The following is a 21,095-nucleotide window of genomic DNA, read 5'->3' as shown; positions in this document are numbered from 1 at the left end:
GAATAGCACCATTTCCTGCAACATTTTTACCCATGACGCATTGATAGAGAAAGATTACGCCTTCACGTTGATGTGGTCTTAAGTTTGATGATATAAAAGGATCAACAACAACAGCCACATTTTCTGTTGGATTAACTGATTTCTTAAATGAATATATGTTTAATACAACTTCTGTAGTTAAATATTATAGAATCAAACATAAAAATTCTAACACAAAAAAGGAAAAAAGTATAACTTTTTATTGTTGATATGTTGATATTGTTTAAACTTAGTACCAAGTATTAGTTTGTTCAGACAATGTTAAGCAGAATTCAATACTAATAGACCTTATAAAGCAAAGTAACCTAAAATGTAAAATCACTGATTCCTAAATTGTCCAAGTTTAATTTTGATTAACATTGTTAGGAAGGAATTGAAAATTTCTTATTTTAAATAAGAAATTTTAATTTTAAATATCACAGTTTAAAGATATCTTTCTTAAAACAAAGAAATTCAAAACTAACTTAAAAAAGGTTTTAATTCATAAAATAAATAATATTTTTTGTTTCTTGTTTTTCAAACTTATTTATATTAAATCTTTAAATAAAAAAATGACAGTCTTTACAAAACGTTATTAAATAAAGTTTTGGACTTCAAATTTTCAACTGTTACCTAAAATTATTGACTTAAAACTACTTTAAATGTTTATTTATTAAACATATAACACATAAAACAATACTGAATACTGACACATTACACTCAATATTGACTGAATACTGATACATTACACTCAATATTGACTGAATACTGACACATTACACTCAATATTGACTGAATATGACGCTTAAAAAAACCATACTATATTGATATAAACTATATTGATATGCACCACAAGACAAATTGATATAAACTATATTATTATGCACCACACGAAAACAATTTTTACAAATATTCACAAAGCAAATTTTACATCCAGTTAAAAATTGAAACTTTAAAAATAGAAAAGAACAAAAGAAGAAACCATATCATTTGGCATTATTAAAGCACCATCTTTTGTAGGATCATGGCGAGGCAAGTAACTTGTTTCAAAAACCTAAATTGTAAAAACTAATTTTAAAATGATGAATAAAATTTTAGAAATTGAATTATTTTTATATGTTTATGTATTCAATATAGTTATGTATTAATTAGTGTATGATATAATTATTAGTGTATGATTTTAATTTTTAAATGTTTTACAAAATTGTAAAAACATATCACCTGTAACTTTGATGAGCAACTTTTATGTGCCACAAATGGTTTAACAACTACAAACAAAAAATTATCAAAATAAATTTGTTAAAGAACCAACTAAGTTTAAACTTATGAGAAAAAAAAAATTTATTGTAATCCAGGTTTATGATGAATGGCTAGGTATTTATGGGTGTTTATGATAAGGGTGTTTATGTTGGATGTATTAACAAAAACGCAATTTAAAAAAAAAAAAAAAAAAGATTTAGTTTACAAAATTGAATTTTTTTTTCCTTTCTTGGCCCAATAACTCAAAAACACAGACCAGAAAAAATTGCAAATTGCGAAAAGAGAGAGTAGTGGTAAAATGAAAATTTAAAATATAAATTTTCTACTGAACTTATTTTTTTAGGTAATGTTAAAATTGTTTAAACCCAAAAAAATAAGTTAACATTTCAAATTGTGATGATGAAAACTAAAAAATTTCATCTTTTAAAATTTATACCAACCAATACTGTTTATGTTTGCTTTCTTATCATCACAGCAAGCAGCTTTGGAAGTTGCCCCCAAGTAACATTTTCCAGTTAAATATTGCTCTTTAGTTAATACATTTTGTATCTTTAAATGAAATAAAATAAATTAATAAAATAAAATTATAATAAATGAAATAAAATAAATTAGACAACAAATATAAACTACGATGCAAACAGACACAAAATGTTTCACAAACTTAAGAATTCTTTTGTTTTATATTGTTACCTCTATTTCTTTACCTCCAACAACAATAGTGCTTCCATCTACCAAGCCTGCTATTTCACTAGATTTACAGCCATTACTTTTAGATATTCTAACAATATGAAATATTTCTGAAATTATTTTCAATTCAAAAGCTCAATATTGAAAAACATTTAGGAGAAGAATTAATTTACAAAATTTTTTTATAACAAAGAAATCAATGAAAAAAAAAAAATTTAATTCTATAAAAAATTTTAATAAATATAAAATTACTGGTTTCCCTCAATATCTTTTAAAACAACTGAATTTCCATTAACTATAAGAACTCCTAAAAAAAAGAAAAACTTAAATAAATTTAAAAAAGAATGAAAACCCAAAGTCACTCAAGCAACAAACATTAGTTTGTTATATAACTAAATAACTTGTTGCTTGCCCCAGCATGACCTTATTGTTGTTTTCCCCTGCAATCAAATCTTTAGACAAGTTTATAGACAAAGCCTGAGGACCAATATTTTTTACTCATTAACAGTACTATGAAATTTAACTATAGAATATACTTATTAATAGTACTACCAAATTTAACTACAGATTAGACTATATCATGGTAGCCAGCTACTTTGCTACTTGCAACAAGCTACTTTGCACAATTAAATTTCTTGACTAAATATTTTTAAATAATACTTTTGCCTGACTCAGTTAAATTTTAAAGTGTGAATTAATTAGAGGCAAAGTGATTGTACTTACTATATATATATATATATATATATATATATATATATATATATATATATATATATATATATATATATATATATATATATATATATATATATATATATATACATATATATATATATATATGTATATATATATATAATATATATATATATATATATATATATATATATATATATATATATATATATATATATATATATATATATATATATATATATATATATACATATATATATATATATATGTATATATATATATAATATATATATATATATATATATATATATATATATAGCAATAGTTCAATTTTATTTCGAAAATAATGGTTCTGTGCAGAATACGTATCAGAAGAAGCTATTGCTACTGTAGAGCGTAGCATTGCGGAAGACCCAAATGAGTCTATCCGCCATCGAGCACAGGAATTGGATCTGTGTCCATCCACTGTATGGAAAATTTTGCGCATTTGGAGTGAAGATAATCCTCAAGTGTATGTCAAAACACCGTTACATCCAGAAAAAATGACTGTTTGGTGCGCTTTATGGGCTGGTGGAATCATTGGTCCGTACTTCTTCAAAAATGATGATGGCCAGAACGTTACAGTCAATGGTGATAGGTATAGAGCCATGATTACAAATTTTTTCATTCCTGAATTGAACAACCATGATGTCCAGAAGCTGTGGTTTCAACAAGACGGCGCAACATGTCCCACAGCTCGTGCCACAATCGATTTATTGAAAGACACATTTGGTGACCGCCTAATTTCACGTTTTGGACCTGTGAATTGGCCTCCAAGATCTTGTGATTTAACACCGCTAGACTACTTTCTGTGGGGCTATGTAAAGTCATTGGTCTATGTGGATAAGCCACAAATGCTTGACCATTTAGAAGACAACATTCGCCGTGTTATTGCAGATATACGGCCACAAATGTTGGAAAAAGTTATCGAAAATTGGACGTCCAGATTGGACTACATCCGAGCCAGTCGTGGCGGTCATATGCCAGAAATTATATTTAAAATGTAATGCCACAAGATTATCTTTCTAATAAAAAAAAATTCTTGTCAATCGAATAATCCATCGTTGTTTTATTGCAATTTAAAGTTCTATACCTCTAAAAAAAACACCCTTTATAAATCACTATACTATATAAGTTACATGATTGTAATTTAAGCTTTAGCCTTTTCTATATTATTGTAATGAATAGTAGTAAGGTTTTAATTTGCATTTTTAAATTGAAATAGATTAAAACATTTGATCTGATTAAACTTCAAAATTTATAAAAAATAACAACTATTAACTTTATCATTAAAAAAAAAAATCTAAAAATAGCATAAAGTAAATATGCATATATAATGTTAAAAAAAAAATTTAACATTTAGCCCCATTTGTTTTAAAATATTAAATAGCAAATTTTAATAGCAAAAGAATAAACTTTCTTGAAAAAGACGAAAGTGCAAAGATATCAGCTAATTTTACATCTACTGTATCTTAACTATTACAAGTAAAAAAATAAACATTTTAAATGGTTTAATAAAAAATTACTTTTGAAAATACATTCAAAATAAGATAAAATTTAAAAATTTTGAAAATAATGAAATTTGGGGGCGAAAAAAAAGGAAAATCCGGAAAAAATCATTTTTATGTATAATATCTTTATTATAACTAATTAAAATAATTTTTTTATTCTATGAGATTTCCTGACTATATATTTAAGGAAAAAACCAAAAACTTTAAATGGTGTTGACATATAAAAGTGATAAAACCTGTAAAATATTTAGGAAGTCTACAAGATCAAACAAACTAAAGAACACTGCAACAAATTACAAAAAAGAACCATTACAAAAAAAAAGCTGCAGACTTTTTTAATAGACATTCCAAACTGTAACTGAATACAAACGACATGACACTTATCTTAAAGAAAACAAGGCAATTATAAAGATTCAAGATATTCATTTCTTAATTGACTTAAGAAACAAGAAAGAAAATCTTTCACAACATAGCTTCATTTGTAAAGCAACAAATAAAACTGTCACCGGCCATCAAAAAGTTTAGAATCTTTTCCAAAGCCTAAAAAAATTATGAACTAAGTCAAGGCCAGAAATATCTGAAAATATTAAAATCCTGTCAGAAGTTGTACAGTGAAGAAAAAGTTGCAAACCTTATTCACAATTAAAGGGTACTCAATAAAGATAAAAGTCCTGTTTAAATTGTGTTTTAAAAAAAATGTTATAACTGTAGTGAAGATTACCCTTAATAGTTTTAAGCATTGCATAAGACTCAATGAAAAATGGCCAATAATTATAAAAGAATGATATTTAAAGTGTTGTAATTCAATTAAAACTGTCAAAAAAAAAATTCTTAAAAAAACAATAACTTAGATGAAGAGGCTACTTAATTGTGGTTATAACCCTCTCTCAACTCTATAACTCCAAAACACGAACCTTGATAAGCAAGGCGGCTGCATGAAGAAACAATTTGAGCATGGTACTACCAGGGACGTGGTGTGAATCGAAATTGGAACCTTTCACTTATGAAGCGAGCACTCTACCACTACACCACTACCGCATAATAATAACTGCATGGGTTTTATCTTATTAAATAATATGGAAACATAGAAAAAAACTTGTGACTCTATTTTGTGACATTATTTTAACAATAATGAGGAAAAGCTAAAATAATGCCGCAATTATTAACAGTATAATATTGAGAAAACTTTTACCAAGTAGTAGGTTTTTGGCAGTGGTCAAAATAACATTTAAAAATCGATTATGTTTATAACATTAAAAACAAACAAGAAAATCCTGCTATTAGGCAAAAGAGCATTTGCATTAGACATAATACCAAACAAATGACATAAATAAACAAAAGCACAATTTATAATTTGTAGTATTTTTATATATTTTGGATTGCAATCCAACTATACCCTGACGTGTTTTTGCAACCATTTTGGTTACTAATTTTTCCTTCATATTTTCAAGAAATTTCATTCATTTCTCTACCCTTTTTTTGGTCTTCTTTGGTTGGCTTATTACTTTTTCTGTTTATTTAATATGTATGTATATTTTAAAACAAATTTTATAACATATTAAAACTTTTTATTGTAATGAACTAAAATAATATTCTTACCATCGCCTTCCCAATTCTTGTGCTAGAAAAATATAAACATATATAAAATTATACTATTAAATTTCTTTTACTGATGGGCATGTGGTGAAGATGGTGACAAACTGGATGGGCATGGGGTGAAGATGGGGAAAAACTTAATGTGATGGAGATGAGGTGGGGATGGGGATGATTTCTGTCCCAGTGTCACTTTATAATTAGCACATGACACATCCCTAAACAAATCAGTTGATTGATTTAGGGATGTGCGAGTAGTGTACATGAAGTGTATCTACCTAAACCCTATATTTTTTTTAAATTCCAATAACTATAAGAACTCCTAATAAAATAAAATGAATGATTTTTTAGTATGACATCATCAGTATATATGTATATTTACCATCAGTATTATATATAAACATATATAAACATATATATACATATATATACATATATATACATATATATATATATATATATATATATATATATATGTGTATGTATATATATATGTATATATGTATATATATATATGTATATATGTATATATATATGTATATATGTATATATATACCACTTAACATCAGTGATATATCTACATACAAACATATATAAATATATATATATATATATATATATATATATATATATATATATATATATATATATATACAAACATATATAAATATATATAAATATACATAAGTATAGATATGTATAAATATAGAAATACAAAAAAATTATATATATATATATATTAATATATATATATATATATACATAAATATATATTAGTGATGTGCCAGGTACCCTTCTTAAAACCCTTCTTGTTATGAAGTCAATAACCACTAAGTCCTATTTACTCAATATAGACGTGTCTCACTTAAAATATTTTTTTATGTATATATATATATGTATATATATATATATATATATATACATATATATATATATATATATATATATATATATATATATATATATATATATATATATATATATATATATACATATATATATATATATATATATATATATTAGGGTGCCTTAGAATGAGAGAATTTGCAAAGACAAAAAAATGTATCTCGTTAAATTTGGTGCAAATATATAGAAAATAGGTTTTAAAACATACCAGCCACTTTCTGATTATTCTAGACCCTCTCTCAAGCCTCATTTTTGTATAAAAAAATGCCAATTTTTTTGTCAAAAATTGCTGATTTCTGTGATGTTAAGGGAGGGTCTAATATAAACCAATTTGACAGAATTAAAAAAAAAAGGGCCTTCACTGCATATATTTTCCATTTAAAATCATACTTATATTTGTTTTTGTTTCATTTAGGACTTTTGTTGTGATATTAAGAAAGTATTTGGAGTATACTAACACATTTTTTCTAATATAATAAAAATGTTTTTTGGTTAAAAATATTGTACATTGCTTGCTACATTAATTAGTTACGTATTTGAAGGTAAGTTTCCTAGACATTCTTCCATTCCTTTCCGCCTGCCATTTCCCAAAATAAAATAAATAGCAAACCATTACACTTAATGTCTTTTACTAAAGTTTCATATGAATTTATTTTTAAATAAAAAATAATTTGAAGCCACTACATTGATTTAAAATTTGAAATGTACATTTTTGATTTTGAATTTTAAAATTCAAAATAAAAATTTAAGTAACTGAACAAGTATTGATATGAGTTATCAGAAACACAAGATTTTGCACAAAAACAGTTTGAGATCTTCTAAAAAGATTTTTCATATTATGTTGCATAGAAATCAAAATAATGTACAGTTATCGATTTGGTTTTATGATATTTTGTATTTACCTGAAAAGAAGTCATGGTCACTAAAACACATTTTTATCTCAATATTGACACCAATCCATAACACTATTATACTCTGTAAGATAAATAATGCACGCTTATTTATACCGTATTGGTAATTCTATTTTAATAAAAACCTATATGGTTTAGGAACGCAACTTTCAACGGGTATGGATATCTTGCAACACTTTAAATATTGTCAATCAAATTTGCCATATGGAATTACAAAAAAATTGGATATTCTATACTGTCCTCCAAAGTCAAACTTAAAGGTTGATAGGAGTCAACTAGTTGAATGTGAATGTATCATGGCAAAAATAAAATATTAAATCCACATATTAAAGCAGAGTTTCCAGTTATTAGCGATGTAAATACTCGAAAAAGTTTAAAAAATCTTGAGCAAAAATATTTTAATTTATTAAAGAATGTCAAAAAAAAAATCAAAACAAGATATTAAAAATCAAATAAGATTTTAAAATTTTGTTAAACATTTTTTTGATTAGGATTCCAGAACTAAAAGATTCAAAGTGACAAGCTAAGATCCAATGAATCTAAAATCAAAGATTTACCATTCTTAGAAGATCAAGAAGGTGAAAGATTATATCATTTGGGTCCTCTAGACACTAAATATACTAAGAAAGTAATTTGATTATGTTTTGGTTGTGAGAACTTGCATAGTGTAAGTTTTATTTTTTTAAATATTTAGCCAGTTTTGCGTCAGATCTTAATTAAATGATGCTCTCAAGGTAGATGAACTATTGAGTTACTTTACTATATGGAGTGAAGCATTAGTATATAAAATATTGATTTAACTAACTTTTGTTTTTGGACTTAATGTTGATTCTCATCCACACATTTAGTTTTTAAATAATATACTCTTTATAGTTTAATAAATTTATTAAATGTGCTTTAACTTTGTATTTTTGTCACTCTAACAACTTATAACTAATAAATTTATTTTTATATAAGGTAAAATCATTAATTATAAAGAAGTGTCAACTTTCCAACTCGCTTTCCTGACAACCCTAATCATTTACCTTCTCTACTCGACTTATGTCTTGTTTCTGATCCTAGTCAGTGCTCAGTTTCTCCGCATTCACCCTTAGGTTCTTCTGATCACAGTTTGATCTCTCTAAAACTAATATCTCATTCTTCTTCATCACCTGAATCCCCCTATTACCGAACCTCTTTCAACTACAGTAAAGCTGACTGAGATTCTTTCCGTGACTTTCTTCGTGATGGCCCTTGGGTAGAAATCTTTCAACTTCCTGTCGACAAATGTGCTTCTTACATAACTTCGTGGATTCAGGCTGGCATGGAATCTTTTATTCCCTCTCGGCGATTCCAGGTCAAGCCTCACTCTCCTCCATGGTTTTCCTCACACTGTGCTGCTGCGATTGCCAATCGAAACCGTTACTTCCATATTTATCAGCAAAACAATTCTCCAGAAAACAGACGTCTGTTTATTACTGCTAGAAACAACTGTAAAAAGGTTTTGTCTAACGCCAAAACCCGCTATTCTCAGGTCATGAAATCTCGTATCTCATCTTAAAAATTAGGCTCTCGTGACTTCTGGAGAATCTTTAATAATATCAATAGCAAATCTATAATTCCACCTCTCTTGTATGGTTCAGACTTTGTCACCTCACCTAAAGACAAAGCCGAACTGTTTGCTAAAAACTTTTCATCAATATCATCTCTTGATTCCACTAATTGCGTTCTACCTGATATTGCCAACAAACAGGTTGATCCATTGCTTGACATTCATATCACTCCAGCATCTGTATCTAAAGTGATTTCTTGCCTAGACTCTTCTACAGCTTGTGGCCCAGACAACATACCTGTTATTGTCTTGCAGAAGTGTTCTCCGGAGCTGTCGTCTATACTCTCAAAACTATTCAACAAGTGCTTATCAGAGTCTTGTTTTCCAGCCTGCTGGAAAGCCGCATCTGTTATCCCTATCTTCAAAAATTCTGGAGAGCGATCTGATTCGTCTAACTACCGTCCCATAAGTCTTCTTCCTATCATAAGCAAGGTTTTTGAATCTTTTATTAACAAACACTTAATTTCTCATCTTGAATCTAATAACTTACTTTCTGACCATCAATATGGGTTTCGATCTTCTCGTTCTACAGCTGATTTGCTAACAGTAATAACTGACAGGTTTTATCGTGCATTAGATGAAGGTGGAGAGGTTAAGGCCATCGCTCTTGACATTTCAAAAGCGTTTGATAAAGTTTGGCATGCTGGTCTTCTCCATAAGCTTTCTTCTTATGGTGTATCCGGCAACATCTTTAAGATCATTGAATCCTTCCTTTTCAACCGTAGCATAAAAGTTGTCCTCGATGGACAACACTCTTCTTCTTATTCTGTAATTTCAGGGGTTCCTCAAGGTTCTATCCTTGGCCCTATACTCTTTTTAATTTACATCAACGATCTTCCAGATATTCTCACATCTAAGGTGGCATTGTTTGCTGATGATACTACCATTTATTCTTGTCGTGATAAGAAACCAACACCCTCTGATTGCTTGGAGGGGTCATTTGAGCTTGAAAAGGATCTCACTTCTGCTACAGCATGGGGCTCACAGTGGCTGGTGAACTTTAATTCAGATAAAACTCAATTTTTTTCAGCCAACCGTTATCGCAATAACTTAGATCTTCCTATATTTATGAACGGTGATGTACTCGATGAGTCACCTACTCTTCATCTTCTAGGATTAACTCTTACTTCCAATCTTTCTTGGAAACCATATATCAAATCAGTTGCAAAATTAGCATCTGCTAAGGTTGCATCTCTTTATCGAGCTCGCCACTTTCTTACTCTGGATTCTATTCTCTATCTCTATAAATCTCAAATCCGGCCTTGTATGGAATACTGTTGCCATATCTGGGGCGGATCTTCTAATGATGCCCTTTCTCTTTTAGACAAGGTGCAAAAACGCATTGTAAACATAGTTGGACCTGCTCTTGCAGCCAACCTTCAACCATTATCACATCGTCGTAATGTTGCTTCTCTTTCTCTTTTCTACAAATACTATAATGGGCACTGCTCTAAAGAGCTAGCGTCTCTTGTGCCATCTACTAAAATTCATTCTCGTGTTACTCGTCATTCAATTAAGTGTCATCCTTTTTCTGTGACTGTTCCTAAGTGCTCCAAAAACGCTTATTCTTCTAGTTTTTTTCCTCGAACATCAGTTCTTTGGAATTCGCTTCCTTCATCTTGCTTTCCTGATTCGTATAATTTGCAATCTTTTAAATCGTCCGTCAATCGTTATCTTGCTCTACAATCTTCATCTTTTCTCTTCCAGTAACTTTAACTTTAATTAGTGGTTGCTTGCAGCCTTGTTGGAAGCGAAGATGTTTAAAAAAAAAAAAAAGTGTAAAAACCCAATGAAAAATGGATCACCGAGTAAAATCTTAAAATTTTACAAAGAAGAAGTTAGCAGTAATGATGAATTAAGTTCAGATAACTTTTCTGATTCTGACTTCGGGCCAGGAGAATGGATAAAAAGAAAAAATTAACCAAGCAGTACAAAAATTCGGGCCAACATTCTTAAAGATATTTATTCCGGAAATGTTGCTTTAATGGCAACTGTTAATAACATCTCTCCTGTGGTTCTGCAGAGAATTACAATGGTGGTTATTCAAGCTGCAGGAGTAGACATGAACATCATCGAATCAAGTCTCTCAACTGCAGCTAGAAGAATGAAAAGAGAAAATAAAGAAATTTCAAATATTGCTAAAGATATTTAAAAACAAAAGTACATTTACCTACATTCCCATGTATAATTCATTTTGATGGAAAAACTATATTTGAGACAATTAAAGGAAACTAAAATGCGAGCGACTAGCTGTACTAGTAAATATTAATGATGATTCACACTTGTTGGGTGTGCCTTCATGCATCCTCTTCAGGAGACAATTAATATAAAGGAATAATGCAGTTGCTAGATAAATATGGTATTAAATCAAATGTTGGTGGATTGTGCTTTGACACAACAGCAACAAATACTGGCATTACAAAAAGGACTGTTAATAGAATTACCTATGATTTAGGTAAATACATTCTCCAGCTTGCTTGCAGGCACCATGTTACAGAGCATAGAATAGGTCATTTTCAGAAACATGTTACTAATGAAGAAAAGGTTCGGACCAGAAAATCTTTTTTTTAAAAGATTAAGAAACAAGTTTGACAACCCAGAGTTTCATTACAATCCTGAAAACATATTAGGGTTTGATTGGTCATTAAAGACTGGTACTGTAGTCAAAAAAGCAGCAACAGATGCGCTCGAATATTGCAAAAAATACATTTAAAAAAAAAATATTGCTAGGGAAGACAGAAAAGAACTAGCAGAGCTTGTAACTATTTATTTATCGAAATCAGGAATTGTTAAAAAAAAAAAACCAGGTGCAGTTTATCATGCAAGATTTCTTAGCTCATCTCTTTATTATGTAAAGTTACATCTGCTATCTAAACAACTAGATTTTTTGATAAAAGAGGAAGATGTAAAAGCTCAAGTAGAACAAATTGTGGAGTTTATTTGTTGCTTTTATGCTTCATGGTACTTGTAAAGCCACAATCCTTTTAAAGTCCCATACCTTGATATTACAGTTCTACATCAAATGTCTCTGTATAAAGATGTTTGTCAAGTAAAAGAAGCTGTAGATAAAGTCATTGACTCAATATTAAAACACTCATGGTACTTAGACTCCACTTTGATACCTCTTTCGCTTCGAGATTATAAAGTTTCTGATAAAGATAAAACACTAACCGCCAGATCAATTTTAACTTACAAAATGCCATCTTCAAAGGCATCTGATTACAAAATTGAAAATAAGCCGAAAGTGGATATCAAAGAAATAACCAACCTAGATAGCACAATGCGATAGCACAACGGCTAATAACTTACCAAATTTGGCATACCCATAGATACATTAGTTAAGAAGATAAAGAAAGAAGACTGGTAACCATAGACAAAGTTCATTATGCCATGACAAAAAGGAGTATGGAAATAGGTTTAAATAACATTAATAATTTCAAGAAATTCAAAAGTAATTAAAAAACTTTTTTTTTCTTTTGTAGGCTTTTTTGTAAGGTAAATCGAAAACCTAGTTTTTATCATAATTGGCGTGAGTAACTTAAAAATTGATTATGGCATAAAAACTTGAACCAATTTTAAATAAGTAAAAAAATGAGGAGGGACCTGGGGGTAGATAAGGGTGAGAGGAGAGGTAAGCCAAATACATTACTAATTGAAGTAACAAGCAATTTACAATATTATCAACCAAAAAATATTTTTATTACACATGGCTGTCAACACAGGGGGAGGGGGGCATGCCCCCCACCTTCCTTTATTTTTTGAGAACCTTTTTCTTTATATATATAATATTGAAATATAGCCCCCCCTCTTTACTTTGAAGGTCGGTTTAATGGTCTCGTTATATTAGAAAAAATGTATTTGTATACTCCAAATGCTTTCTTAGCATCACAACAAACTCATCAATTTTGTGAATTTATCGACAATTTGAATAAAAAGTGTTCAGTAATAAAACCAAAACAAAAATATGTATGATTTTAAATGCAAATTATATGTAGTCTAGGCCATTTTTTTTAATTCAGCCAACTTAGTTTTTATTAGACCTTCCCTCGACATCATTGAAATCAGCAACTTTTGACAAAAAATTGACATTTTTTTTACAAAAATGAGCCTTGAGGGAGAGTCTAGAGTGGTCAGAAAATGCCTGGTATGCTTTAAAACCTTTTTTCTATATATTTGCACCAAATTTAACAAGATACGCATTTTTGTTTTGAAAATTCTCTCATTCTGAATCACTCTAATATATATATATATATATATATATATATATATATATATATATATATATATATATATATATATATATATATATATATATATATATATATATATATATATATATATATATATATATATATATATCCTAGGTTTGTAAATCAGTAAGATCTATTACATGATAAATTAACATGAAAATATTTTTTAGGAATTTAAATTATACGTGCTGCATTGAATCCTGGAATGAGTGTACCATTTTGACATCACTGGTTTTCCCCTTTTAATTTTAGATTTTGATTTAGAATTCAAAATAACGTTCAATATTTTGCTTATATGTTCTGATGCACTTCTTTTGAGTTGAATTTAAAATCTTTTTAATTTCGAGCAACAGCCACTTGTAGAAAAACAAAAGAAATCTTTACACTTTAGATTTACAGCACATTCCGCCAAAAAGTTATTTTACAAGCTTTTTAGTAATATGCTTAAAAAAAAAAAATTTATTTAATTCATTTAGTTAATTCTTATTATAACAAACTTTTTAACCCTCAACTCTATTAACCTTTCACCACCTTGAGGCTAGCTTTCTCATCTTTGATTCTTAGGTGATAAAAAATAAGAAAAGTACATACGGATAAGTAAAGAAATAAATTTAAAAGTAAAAACTTTTTTTACATTCTAAACAAGAGTTTTACATTTCTAAACTCAAAGTAAGTTTCATTGTAACAAAACAAGTGAGCATTGTTTGATTCTAAGCAGTGTATATTAAATGTGCACATAGAAAGCTGTCTACGATAATAAATATCATTTTTAGAAACATATGGACAATTCATATTTTTTGCAAAGTCAAATGCAAGAGCTGCATGACCAGTTTTGCATTATAATGTACTTCTTTCTTTCTGACATAAAACACCTCTGCTTTCTCCAAATGAAGCTCTTTTTCTTGACGACTCTTGATGAGTTGTTCTACAGAGGTGCTTTGGTTTTTAAGCATAATATTGAGCTTGTCACATGTAGAGCATGTATCTTTACAAGGATAACCAAAGCTAATATTAAACTTTTCTACAAATATTTTCCTGGTAAAAAAAAGAAAGTAGAAAATTAGATAATATCCAATAATATTTTGAAATAATCAAACATTATTAAAGTACCTGTAGCTTTCTTGACAAACTTTATTCAGTGGGAAGCACTCCTTGTACATATTGTACATTTTTAATAAATTAAGGTCCTCTGGTAAATATAGCTGTTTAGTGTCATGTAATGCATTATGACTTTTTTGTCCTTTAAAAGACTTGATATGATCAATAATACTATTTACAATATGGTCTGAAAAAGCTAGAGGTTGAATTGTATGTTTTCCTTGCTGGTTTTTAGGAGAAACTCCTTAAAAAATAATCAAATATACAAGCTTTATAATGTTTTATTAACTTAACTAAGCCAAACTATTAACTTTCAAGCTCATATAATCTTTTTTGCTAATGTTATTTTTGAAAGAGAAACTTTGTTGATTATTAATTCACATAAAATAAATAATGAACACAATTGTTCATTATTTATTTCATTTGAATTACTAATTAGTAAATAAATAAATATTTATTTCTGTTTACTTACCAGTCTTGGCAAGAGATCCTCCTATTCTTTCTATACTTGATTTTCCAATTCCAAAAATTGATAAAATAGCATTGATGCAAACTGAAACTCTAACAGTATCATTATCTCGTGTAACTTTGATGTTATAAGAGAATGAGTAACCATGAAGAAATCTTTTTTTCTTCTTTTTATATATATACATATATATATATATATATATATATATATATATATATATATATATATATATATATATATATATATATATATATATATATATATATACTAATAAGAAAATATCAAACAATACGAATTCTATTAATACAAATAATAATTTATTTTGAGAAATTTTCACTGGGTTTTTGGGGTCATGATTCGAGTGCGGTTTTATTTGAATATTTGTAATGGCTTCTTTTCTGTAGACTTTAAACTCATACTTATCTTTGCTGTTATTTATTATTGTTATATCTAGGAAATTCAGAGTTTTGTTATGGCTTTCTGTCTCAATTGTGTATTGCATTGCAGGGTGTTGTTTATTTAAGATTATTTTGAATTTCTCTGCTTCTTGGATGTTTGAAAATCTAGCATGACTATCATCGACGTATCTTAGATAGGATTTTAAGTCGAGAGGAGGATTTAATGTCATTACAATTTTGAAAGCATTTTCTTGGTGATGTTGTAGAAAAGATTCTGCCAATACAACCTTGATTGAAAGACCAATAGGACCAAAATTCTCCAATTCATAGATCTCATTGTTCCACAAAAAATAGCAGCAATGTAAACTAAGCTCTATAAGTGTTTTTGTTTCTGATATAGTAATTCTGATATAGTATTCTGATATAGTTCTGATGTCTACACTCAAAACATATATATATATATATATATATATATATATATATATATATATATATATATAAATATATATATATATATATGTATATATATATATATATATATATATATATATATATATATATATATATATATATATATTTATATATATAAGCTACACATATGGCTAAATTAGTTCATGCCTAGTTGAAATTAGATAATTTTAATGCCCTTATGGCTAAATCAATTGAACCATGTAAACACCAAAGCAGCTAGAGCCAATGCACTCACCGCGCTGATAAAACAAAAAGAACAAAAACAGAATAGAAAATAAATGAAATAAAGTAAAGTACAAATAAAATGCTCTCTAAAATAACTTTTATAAAAAATGAAAACCATCTACATTTAATATAGATTTTGAAAAGTTATAAATAAACAACTCTGGAATAGATAAAGTTAATTAAAAACAAAATTATGTTTAAGTTTCTGTTTAAAAAAGCAAAGGAGTTAAAGCTAAAAGTTAAAGCTACTTTCAAACAGTCAGTGGTTTTTTTATAGAGATTTTTTTTAGCACAATTATTATATTGTTATTAAGTTTTAAAATCTTATATTAATTTTATTATTTTATTTTTAAAAAAATGACTGACATTTTTACTGTTATTTTTTTTTAAGTCAAGAAAGATTTTTGCATAATTAAATGAAGAAATATTTTTTATAACTAGATAAGCAAATATTTTTGTATAATTAAAGTTATAAAATATGAAATTCATTTATTGAGGAAGAAGATTTATTGAACATGTTTTAAGATAATTAAAAAATACAAAAGCTGAGATTAGACTGTATGAAAAATACCAAGTTGAGTTTTATGACAAAAAATCAAAATACAAAAACCCAAGTTGAGTTTTATGACAAAAAGTCAAAATACAAAAAGCCAAGTTTAGTTGATGTTAAGTCTCCACAACATATTCTCATAACAAAAATCGCTATTGCTGACAAATAATGTGCAAGAAAATGTAAGCTCAACATTGACATCACTTGCTTGTTCTTCCAGTTGTTAATTTAAATTGAAGTGACGTGTTTCTTGCTTTAATTGTCTTTAAGAAAATTTCACACATTCCGATTTCTTATTATTTAATTTTTCTTAATCTTATACAAGTGATTGCAGCAGTTTCTTTTGCTGCAGCATAAATACATATGCCTTTCACTCAAACTTAAATGTGAGAACAATAGTTATTGAGTTTTATGCTATAACTATTGGGCATATCTAAAAGATCGCACAGGGAATTGTGTTTTAGAAATTAATGTCTATTTTTCAAACTATTGTGATGTTAACGCACACAAAAAATAAAATGATAAAAATATTCAAACATCCAGGTAGGCTAAAATATTATAAAAATATTTTTGTTATAATTGTTCTTTAAGAAAATCATAATAGCATGTATATTGCTTGAAGTCCCAACTTCAAATCATAAAAATAAAGAAAAATAAAAAATTATGCACAGGAATGGAAATGCCCTATTTTAAACTAAAGTTATATTTCCAGTTTTCAAATTTCATCAAATAAAATTTTAGAGTTTATAAATTCCTTATTTTAGGTGGTTTTAAAAATTTACTTGGTCATAGCTTTTGAACACTAAAAAATTGTTAAATAAATTTTTAAAGAAAAAAAAATTGAAATTTGTCACTATTATAAAACTTAATGATTTATTATTTTCCCAACATTGAGAGTTGAGAGGGGGCATAAGTTTAGTGCTTTTTCTTTCATTCTCATTTGATATAAGCATAAGTGTAAAATTTGCTCTGAGACTCGAACATCAAAAAAAGCTGTCACAATTCTGTATACCTAGTATACCTTTTTTTTTTTTTAAATATCTTTAAAAATGTTTTGTTATTTTTTATAGCCATCTGTGAAACAGAAACATGAACTAAAAAAAAGGTTCCGAGTTTGATCCCCACCACGTCCCTGGTAGTACCGCGCTCAACTTGTTTCTCCACACAGTGGCCTTGTTCGTCAAGGTTCATGTTTCGGAGTTATAGAGTTGAGAGAGGGTTATAACCACTATTAAGTAGCCTCCTTATCTGTAGTGGCCTTCTCAGCTTGAGGAGGTGAATAACAAAAACAAAAATATAAAGTTTGAGTTTGCTAAGTTTACTTTTGGTAACATTTATCGTAAAAAAAAAAAAAAGAAACATTTAATATTATTGCAATGGTTTGGTTATTTAAAAATATACTTATACTAAACATATAACTGAAAGCAAGCATTAAAAAAGAATTTACTATCCTGTTAGTTTATGAAAACTTTTTAATGCAAGTTTTCATTTACGGCAGGTCCAGAACACACACTGGACGCCTTAAATACATCATACGGACTTGTGGCGTATGAAAACTTGTGACTTGTGAAAGTTATATTTTAGGGGGAGTCAGTTGATCAGCTTAGGGAATGCAGGGAGGTGGGGAGGTGGCCTCCCCTCCCCCCTTGCCTTATGCTGAATTTATCACTGGTTATGATACAAACATTTTCTTTATATTTTATAAACATTTTTTTAGGAATATAAATAAAGCAAAAATAAAATACCTTTTTTGATGAGACTTTACACCTAAAAAACATATATATATATATATATATATATATATATATATATATATATATATATATATATATATATATATATATATATATATATATATATATATATATATATATATATATATATATATATATATATATATATATAAATTAGTAGAAAATCACTCAACAAAAATTTTTCATCAAGTGAGAAAAATTTTTATTAAGTGATTTTCTACTAATTTATAATTGCTCTGTTTCTTTAAGAACATTGTGCACTCTATTTTGTAGAACACATTTTAAAATTGTTTATATATATATATATATATACATATATATATATATATATATATATATATATATATATATATATATATATATATATATATATATATATATATATACATATATATATATTTATTTATATATATATATATATATATATATATATATATATATATATGTGTGTGTGTGTGTGTGTGTATCTATGTATGAATCAGAGATAATATAGGTCTCATTTAAGAAATCCGGAAAACATTTTATGGAATAAATCAGGAAAAACACAGACTTTATTTCCCTCATATTTGTCTTATGAAAATAACCAGAGGCAATTAAAAATAAGTATAAATCCTTTAAAAACCAGAGATTATATTATTTATTCTATTAAAAATCACCAAAATTAAAAAAATTTCAATAATTGGACTTAATCACATTGGCTTCTGAACGGCTCATATAGTAGTAAATAATGTGGTAGTTATAGAGTGGTAGAGCACATGTTTTATAAGTAAAACAAGTGCTACCTATTTTATTCTTAAGAATTTAAAAAAATAAAATCACAAAAATTATTAAGGAAAATAGTTGAATTTAACTATTTTTAAAACCATCAAAACACAAATTTTTAGAGTAAGAAGATTTTTTTACTAAGAAAATTTTTGTTTTTATATTTTTTGTTGCTTTTTAATGTTTTTACTATTTCAATTCTTTCAATCTTTTTTATTATCATTATTTTAAGTAAAAGATTTAAGTATAAATTTATTGATTGAAAGCAAAACTAAAGTTTATGGAAAAATTGCAGATGATGATAATGATGATGATGATGATGATGATGATGATGATGATGATGATGATGATGATGATGATGATGATGATGATGATGATGATGATGATGATGATGATGATGATGATGATGATGATGATGATGATGATGATGATGATGATGATGATGATGATGATGATGATGATGATGATGATGATGATGATGATAATGATATACGCTAACATCCTTGTGTACTGCCTGAAACAACATACTAAAATAGCTATCTGTTTCAGTATACGCATCAACTGAGGGTTTGAATCAGAGGTGAATCCAGCATTTTTCAGTTTCTAAGTTAGCCAACTTTTTGACATAGAGCAAGCTACAAACATTTATATGTTTATACCCATATTAAATACAGTTGCTTTGCAAAAAACTGCCATTGGAGCCTGGGAACATAAAATACCTAAAACTATTGCCCCTTCCATAACATGGAAGCAATAAGTTGATAAAAAAAATTTTTTACTGTTCTTAACTAAGTTTATATTACTTAATAAATTTATATTTATTAATAAATTTTAAATTTCATTGAATAATCTCTTAACATTCAAAAATTATTTAAAGCCTCAGTTAGGATATAAAAGCACAATAATTACCCAGTACCCCTTTGATTTTTTTTACAAAATCTATATAGAGAAATACTTACCACATAACAGAAAAATAGCATTCAGTTTTGTTGTTTATTTCTAATGCCTTAAGTGGTTTATAAGTCTTTATTTTGTTCTTGTTAATATCAATGGTGTTACTAACTCTGCATGTTTTTGAAAATGGTGGTGAAAATACTTTATTGGAATAACTTAATGTAGTTGGTTTTTGTATAACTATTGATAAATCTTTTTTATTTTCTTTTTGAACAAAATTCTTTACATTATATTGATTTAATAAGTTATTGTTACTTCCGCAGTCAGAATCTGAATTGTCAATGACATTAAACTTTTCAATTGGAGCTGTATGCAACTTTGACTCAACATTATCTTTTTTTATAAAATTTGCTGGACCAACATAATTTTCTTCAATACTTTGCGTACACGTGTTGTCACATTCATTGCTGCAATTTAAAGATAAACCAAACTTTTTAGCAGTTGAATTAGGAGATAGCTTACTTTTTTTTGAAAACGATGACAATGAAGGAGCAGCAGACCTTCTCATCTTAATTAATAAAAAATTCGTTTATATAGCCTACATTATAGGCTACTACATTTTTATGTTTATTATTACACATTAATTATATTTAAAAACTATTATGATTTTATTGTCTATAGAAATAAACCCTCTGCTAATATTATTTTATTCATTATTTTTATAAATTTTACTTTTAATATTATTTTATTTTTATTTATGAAAACTATTAAATTTTCATAGTCTATAGAAATAAACCCTCTGCTTATTTTTATGAACTATGTTCATTTCCAAACACTAGAACAATTTTGCGGTTTTATTGTTTCTCTTCACGGACCTTTAACCCTTTAACAGTGGAGCATTTTGCGGCGATTCTTTAACCCCTCTACAGTGGAGCATTTTACGGCGGTTCTCTAAAAATAAGTAATTTTTTTCTAATTGCGTACGGTTTTGAAAACATCGAATTGTTTTGAAAAA

At 27.4% G+C, this 21,095-nt stretch overlaps 1 protein-coding gene across 2 annotated transcripts in view; it reads right to left on the bottom strand.

The window, feature by feature from the left end:
* LOC100208757 (DNA repair and recombination protein RAD54B) overlaps positions 1 to 20,682 on the bottom strand; it is a 52,181-nt gene extending 31,499 nt beyond the window's left edge. For both annotated transcript variants that reach the window (XM_065807889.1, XM_065807890.1), the window contains exons 1-9: positions 20,146 to 20,682; positions 18,416 to 18,437; positions 5,808 to 5,829; positions 2,218 to 2,272; positions 1,969 to 2,056; positions 1,719 to 1,827; positions 1,240 to 1,286; positions 1,001 to 1,072; positions 1 to 142 (exon numbers count right to left, since the gene is read on the bottom strand). The exon at positions 1 to 142 is cut by the window's left edge and continues 4 nt beyond it. In XM_065807889.1, the coding sequence (XP_065663961.1) occupies positions 1 to 142; positions 1,001 to 1,072; positions 1,240 to 1,286; positions 1,719 to 1,827; positions 1,969 to 2,056; positions 2,218 to 2,272; positions 5,808 to 5,829; positions 18,416 to 18,437; positions 20,146 to 20,648 (1,060 nt within the window). In that variant the 5' untranslated portion in view covers positions 20,649 to 20,682. The remainder of the gene's footprint in view (positions 143 to 1,000; positions 1,073 to 1,239; positions 1,287 to 1,718; positions 1,828 to 1,968; positions 2,057 to 2,217; positions 2,273 to 5,807; positions 5,830 to 18,415; positions 18,438 to 20,145) is intronic.
* Between the last annotated feature and the right edge of the window lie 413 nt (positions 20,683 to 21,095).

This window comes from Hydra vulgaris, chromosome 10 (assembly GCF_038396675.1).
Source record: "Hydra vulgaris chromosome 10, alternate assembly HydraT2T_AEP".
Lineage (NCBI taxonomy): Eukaryota > Metazoa > Cnidaria > Hydrozoa > Anthoathecata > Hydridae > Hydra > Hydra vulgaris.
The sequence above is the reverse complement of the archived record's forward strand: the minus strand, read 5'-3'. Positions and strand labels throughout refer to the sequence as shown.